The sequence below is a fragment of the Salvia splendens genome, chromosome 1, assembly GCF_004379255.2.
Source record: "Salvia splendens isolate huo1 chromosome 1, SspV2, whole genome shotgun sequence".
Classification (NCBI taxonomy): Eukaryota; Viridiplantae; Streptophyta; class Magnoliopsida; order Lamiales; family Lamiaceae; genus Salvia; species Salvia splendens.
Window position 1 is genome coordinate 5,946,505 of NC_056032.1, and position 6,877 is coordinate 5,953,381.

General features: G+C 38.0%; 1 protein-coding gene across 1 annotated transcript; it reads right to left on the bottom strand.

Moving 5' to 3' along the window:
- Nucleotides 1-2,203: 2,203 nt before the first annotated feature.
- On the bottom strand, nt 2,204-3,202 carry LOC121794770 (PRA1 family protein B4-like). The gene has a single exon (XM_042193110.1). The coding sequence runs from the start codon at nt 3,116-3,118 to the stop codon at nt 2,441-2,443; it is 678 nt and encodes a 225-aa protein (XP_042049044.1). The 5' UTR covers nt 3,119-3,202; the 3' UTR covers nt 2,204-2,440.
- Between the last annotated feature and the right edge of the window lie 3,675 nt (nt 3,203-6,877).

Below are 6,877 nucleotides of genomic sequence, written 5' to 3' on the forward strand. Positions count from 1 at the left end.
AGCAACAGTGAGAGAGAAGAGTTTAATCTCAACGGCTATATGGACATTATTATTTTGTCTCGTGGAGTACTATAAAAAATTCAATACTAAATAGTTTTTCATCATCAATATATTAGTACTACTAGCGTTATTGTATATAGGAGAAATATTATACTATCAATTAAATTGTATTTTCAGAGTTAACAAGTAGTATTAGTCTTTCTATACCAATTAAATACTGTATCTCATAATTTTACTTTTTATTAATCATTAAATATTTTATTTTACTTTATTATATTTATAAATGGATCTCATACTCAAATTAGAATATTTATCACTCAAATTTAATTATCGTAAAACTAATATTCATTTATTCTAGTTCTCATAATCAACGCTACGATATTGATTTTAATATAAAAATGATAAAGTAAAAGAAATATAAAAAGCAAGATTAGTTTAAATATTAGTAATAAGAAATAGAGCTGACAGTAATATTAAAGAGAAAATTATATAGTCCAAAAAGATAAAAATTAATTTGAATAAATATATACAGTACATTTTAAGAAACCTGAACGGCTGAACATGTTTGGGTTTGGCGCGGGCCACCTATACTATAACGGCTATATCCTGGCTGACGTGTGACCGTTAAAATCTTGACTTTATTACTATACTAATGTTGCTCACATTTTATTTGCAGATTCTTGTCCCAGATTTCCCATCGTGTTTTTTACCTATCATTTTATTTTGTTTTTTAGTCAGCTCCATGCTTGCTGATGTCATTGTAAACAGACACGACATCATACTCATCTCATCCTCTACGAATTGGATCCCCTGCGGTGGCTCCAAGCACAGCACGGGCTGCTGTTTCACACAAAATTAATATTTTATATATTATTTTAATATTATAATTTGTTATTAAAAAATGGGCTGTGTGTAACCGCAGCCCCTGCTGTGCTTGGAGCCACAGCAGGGGATCCAATTCCTCCCAAACTACTTCAATTTCATGATTTTATTGACAGCCCGCACTCCAAATTCGGGTACTTGCATCTAATTTTTGTGCGAATCCTGCATATGATCCGACCCGATATTTGATGACCCATACCCGACTCCTATTTTTGTTTAAATTTGGAGTACTATATATAATGTTGCCATCAAGAATTCAAGTTGTCAATACTATTTAGCTGATACTCATACTACATCCACGACTAACTATCTTAATTTTTTTTTTCCCATACGATTAACTGCCTTAATTTTTTTTACTCTACTACATTTGGTAATATACTCTACATTCTACTAACTCTAACCACTTATCTTTTGTTATGAAACTAATATGGAGTACAAAAACAAAATCCACATTTCATTAACTTTTTCTTTACACTTTCATTATACGGAGTATTTCTTAAATATTTGAGCTAGGTCAAATTATGTCACTTAATTGTAGAGTAATTTTTTTAGTGTGTTATATGAAGAGAAATAAAAGGATGACAAAATAGAGATGGATGTTTTCATATTAAAAATGTGTCACTTTAAATTATCTAAGATAGAGTATAACTTTTAAGGTGCTAGTATATGATTGTGAAACATTTTATAAGTTCCCAAAGCTAATAAGCCCATTAAACATTTTATACGTTTAGCCAAACATTTTACATCGCGTGAGGGGTCAAATAGATATATTGTCCTTTAAAATAAGCTTAGTCAAACACTTTATTTGGGTGAGTAATCATATATAGATTAAAAAATACTTAAGATTATGCAACACTTGCTTTGATGAAATGATCTGAAAACATATTAGATTATGACTTATGAACTTAAATCACTTTTATTTCATGACAGTGATACACGGTCCTATTTTATTGTCATAAGGAGTATTAATTTATCATTATGCATTGTTGTAAAGAATAATATTATTTGTTTAGATACCAATTCACATGGCAAATCGACTTGTCTCCTAATCTTCCTACAAGCCAACGTTAAAAATAAAATGATTTTCAACATAAAGTAGATCCAAAATAACAAAGCAAACATACATACTTTATCAACAACTAACTCTAGATGTTTATTTGAAGGGAATCCAATAATTCAGAAAAATCATTAGATTTGATCTTTGAAATCGCTATTTAATCTAATCTACATTGTTAAACATATTTAAACTGAGGGAGAATTTTCTTGATTAACCTAGCATTACATATAGTTTTCCATTTAAATTGGAAAATTGATCTATTCATAAAACAAACACAATAATATTCTGATATTCACATCCAAAGAAAACAGCGGATCTCACAGATCAAGAACAAAGACACATCTCCTCAACAAAATTCACGTGTGTGCATATATAAATCTAGCTAATTGTATAGCAAATTACTGTGTTAATTCGTCATGTTTCATACCACAGATTATTTCAAGAAATCTAGAAATGAAAAAAAAATGGAGTATAGTTTATTCGCCCCTACCGTCGACGGACTCAAACCCTAGCATGCATAGTGGGTTGCTGAGAAGCAGCAGCGGCGCCGCCGTTCAACAACGTGAGGAATCCAGGAACGCCTCCCTGCGGCTGCTGCTCATCGATAAACAGATCTTCCGGCGTTCTAAAGGCGCCGTGCAGGCTAACAACCCCCACGCCCATCATCAGAGCCGACACGATCACGGATCCGACGCTGGTGAGGAAGATCACGCCGACGGTGGAGACGATCAGGAAGAGCAGCGTCTCCCGATCGGAGAACTGGCGGCCGAAGCAGTCGATCGGCGGATCGGACGCCTGGCGGAAGACGTAGAGGAACAGCCAGGCGGCGAGGAGGCCGGAGAGGAGGAAGAGCGAGAACGGATTGGTGAGGAGCGAGATCGCGAGGACGGCGGTGACAATGGTGAGGTAGTTGGTGCGGAAATGGTTGTAATTCTTCCTCAATCGGAGCGTGGCCTCAGAGATCGACTCCGGCTTGGAGAAGGCGGCGCGATCGACGACCTCCGACCAGGGGCGGCGATTGGCGAGGCCGAATCGGATGTTGTCGGAGACGGCGGTGAGGAAGACGCGGACGGGGGAATTGTCGGAGGACAATTGATGATTTCCGGCGGCGTTGTGCGGCTGCGCGGCGGCGGTGGAGATGGGGAGGATGGCGGGGGAGGAATTCGCGCCTGCAGCCATGGTGATTTTGGGGGAAATTTGGGGATTATTCAGCAAATTTAAAGGAGCGAAGTGGAAGGAGTATTTATAGGGAACGTTTCGAAAAGGTGGTTTGAAATTGTTAAAGCTTAGCGAGGAAGGTTTGATACGCCTTTTTTTACGATTTATTACTACGTTTTTACTCTTTTTATTTTTTATATATTATTTTAGTTTGTATAGTTGGCTAAACGCGTCTATGATGTAACAATGGATCGATGATATGTCCATAAAATAATGAATCGTTCTCCCACGCATTAATGACTTCATTAGAGCATCCACCGTTGATGCCCCTTTTTGCTGCAATGGTGGAGCCCTAGTGGTGCCCTATTAATTAAACTCAATTTGCTTTTCATTTTTAATATTATTGTTTTTTAATTTTGTTTTAAATTATTAAAATACCAAAATATATTATATTAAACACCACAAATGCAAAAAAAAAACTACATTACTTAATTAAAAAAAACTACATCATACTTAGCTAAAAAAACACATTACTGAACTAAATTACTAAATTAAAAAAAAACCTAACTAGTCATCTAAATTTAACTTCTGGCTCAAATTCTTGCTCATCCTCTTAGTCCTCTGTCTTTTTTCCGAATCGGTTTCCTGATGAAGGTTGTTTTGGGCGTCAAGTATAAACATATACTCAACTACCTCGCGAAAACCTCCGAACTACTCGATCGCTCAGGCCATGAGCTGAGCAGACGGAGGAGGCGCAGCCTGCGGGGGAGCCGATCCAAACGCGGTCGCCTTCGCCTTCCCTTTAGCTTGGGCTTTGGCAGCCTTGGTGCCAATGAGACGTCTAAAAGTAGACGAAGGCGTGCCGGAACTCCCTTCCGGCTCAGCGTTCAGATCCACAGGAGATGGGCCAATGCTCGTGTAACCGCCAATGGCGGTGTTCTTCGTCCGCTTCGCAACCGAGGATCCAACCGGTATCCCTCCGTTGAACTTCGCCTTGTCCTTCAAGATCAGCCAAACATTGTACATCTTGAACTACCCGAACTGCGAATGGTACTCGGACATCGACTTCTTGAGGACATCCTCCATGCTCTCACCGCTACCCCTTCCGTCCATGTTCCTGTTGTAGATATAGCAGAAGTTGTTGACGTGGAGCTTGATCCGATCCCAACACTTGCGCAGCTGAACCTTAGTCCGCTAGTACGCCCAACTCGGTTTCACCTCGTTGTATCTAGCCTCAATGCGATCCCACATCCTAGACGAAGTCTGGTTGTTGGCGCATATCAAATCCTCCGATATATCGACCCAACACTGAGCCACCTTCACGTACTCCTCCAACTCGTAGTCAGTACGCCATGTTGCGTACTCTTCGTTGGCTCAGGGGCAGGAGGTTGCTCAGGGGCAGGGAGGTTGCCCACAACTAGGCTCCAGGTCCTCAACCCGATACGCATTCGTGTTGAAGAATGGATCGAACTCAGAGTCCGAAACGAAAGAGGACCCTACAGATCCAGGAGTCTCGACCCGGTAGTCTTCGTGGCCGGGCCACCGGGCACCGCCTCCGCCGCCAAACATCGGCATATCGTCGTCGACACCATGGGAGTTTGGGAGTTGACTCGGATCCATTCTTGAAAGTGTGAAAATGAGAAAAGAGAAGAGAAAGTGAGTGGAGTAGAGAGTATCGGTGTGTGAAAAGTGAAAGAGGATTGGGTATTTATAGTGGTTTAATTAGGGTTTAAAGAATTTTTAAAAAAATAAATTAAATTAAAAATGCAAAAACGCCCGAGATCGGGCTTGAGCCCGGGGCTGCAATGGATGCCCGATCAGGCGCCCGATGGATCGGGCGCGAGATCGGGACGCCCAATCTTTCGGTCGCGCGGCTCGGGCTCGGGCGCCTGCAGTGGATGCCCGAAGACGCCCGAGCCCAATCTCGGGGGATCGGGCCTGAGATCGGGCATCCACTGTGGATGCTCTTCCATCCATAAATCATACTTAAGGCATCAATGACTCATATATAGTTGAGGTGAAAAGTATGATATAAAGTACTCTAAATCGCCGAGATACTTACATACTTTTATTTTTATTCAAGCTAGGCCGGCAAATTTAGTTCGCGGGTTTCGGACATACCCGATCCCGACCCAATACCCGACAGGGTTTGGGTACCTGAAACAGGAAATTATGGGTTCGGGTACGGGTTTTGGTAGTTAATGTTAGGATTTTTCGGGTTTAGGTTACCCGAAACCCGTATTAGGATACCCGACTAAAACCCGATTAATTATGTATTTGTGATCAATATTTTTATTTATTATAGGGCCTATGGCCCGTAGGGTAAATCTATTTAATCACATGTAGATTTATTCCAAAAAATTCTTTATTTTAAAATTAAGTAGTGTCTATTTGTCTAATGTGTATTATATACTCCCTCGTCCCATAGAAATATGTCATATTTCATTTTTCGTCTGTCCCATACAAATAGCTCATATCCAATTATGGCAACATTTTTCTCCTTCTCTTTACTTTATCTTTTTATGGGTCCCACCATTCACTATATAATTTCAATCGCAAATGGCTTATTTCTATGGGACGGAGGGAGTATGTATATATATATAGTCATAGAATCATAATCTAGAGAAAGCTAAAGCATTAGAATTAAAGTTTAGACTTTTAATAATAGTCAATAAATAGTATTATTGTGTTATTTTTAATAATTTCTATTCTCATCACAATATAATTTATATAAAATAATATATTTTAAATATACTAATTTCGGGTTTATGGGTACCCGGTTAGTTAGGTTCGGGTACCCGCACCGGGTATTAGGGTACCCGAATTCACATATGGGTCGGGTATTGGGCATGATATTTTTGAAATTTTGGGTTCGGGTACCTGAATTTTCGGATTTGAGTACCTGAATTTACATGCCTAATTCAAGCAATTTCCTTCATGTAAATATGTGTACTTATTGTATTTCTTTAGAATTTTCAAAAAATTACCCATAATTTGATAGGTAGGAGTAATTTCAATCGAGATAGTTGTATAAAATTAAGTGTTGGGAAATTTTAGGAAATTTTAGAAGAGAATAACAATTTATTATCAAATTCAATTAAATCTGCTGGTCTGCATTGTCATACATCATGAATCCATGATCTCGTTAATCCAAAATGCATATTGAATTGCTGAGATCTGATTTTGATTATGCAATAAAGAATGCTTCGTGATCTCATTAATCCAAAATGCATATTGAATTGCTGAGATTTGATCTTGATTATGCAATAAAGGATTGATTCATATCTATATACAGTTATACATTAATAATAGCAATATAAAAGGCTCTATATGCAAAGTTTGTTGTATGTTTTTCTTTTTATAGGATTGGTGTAAAAGCCTCTTTCATATACTCCATCTGTCCCAACTTAAAAGTCGTAATTAGTTAGGGTACAAATTTTAAGAAATATAAAAAAAATAGATTGAATAAGTTAGTGGAATATAGATCTCACTTATATATATTACTTTTATAATAAAATATGAGTGAAATAAGTTAGTAGAATGTAAAACCTACTTACCATTTATGGCAAAAGTAAAATAGGACTCTTAAGTTAAGACACGGAAATGACAAAATAGGACTTTAAGTTGGGACAGAGGGAGTATGTGCTGCATCTGCATGTATTAATTAAGTTGCAACAAACTGTTGTTATTATTTGTTCTGGATTAGTTGGAATGCACTAGCTAGGATATCAAGTTTAGTTCTTGAGCTAAAAATTTGCCTTCTATATCTGTAGAAGCAAA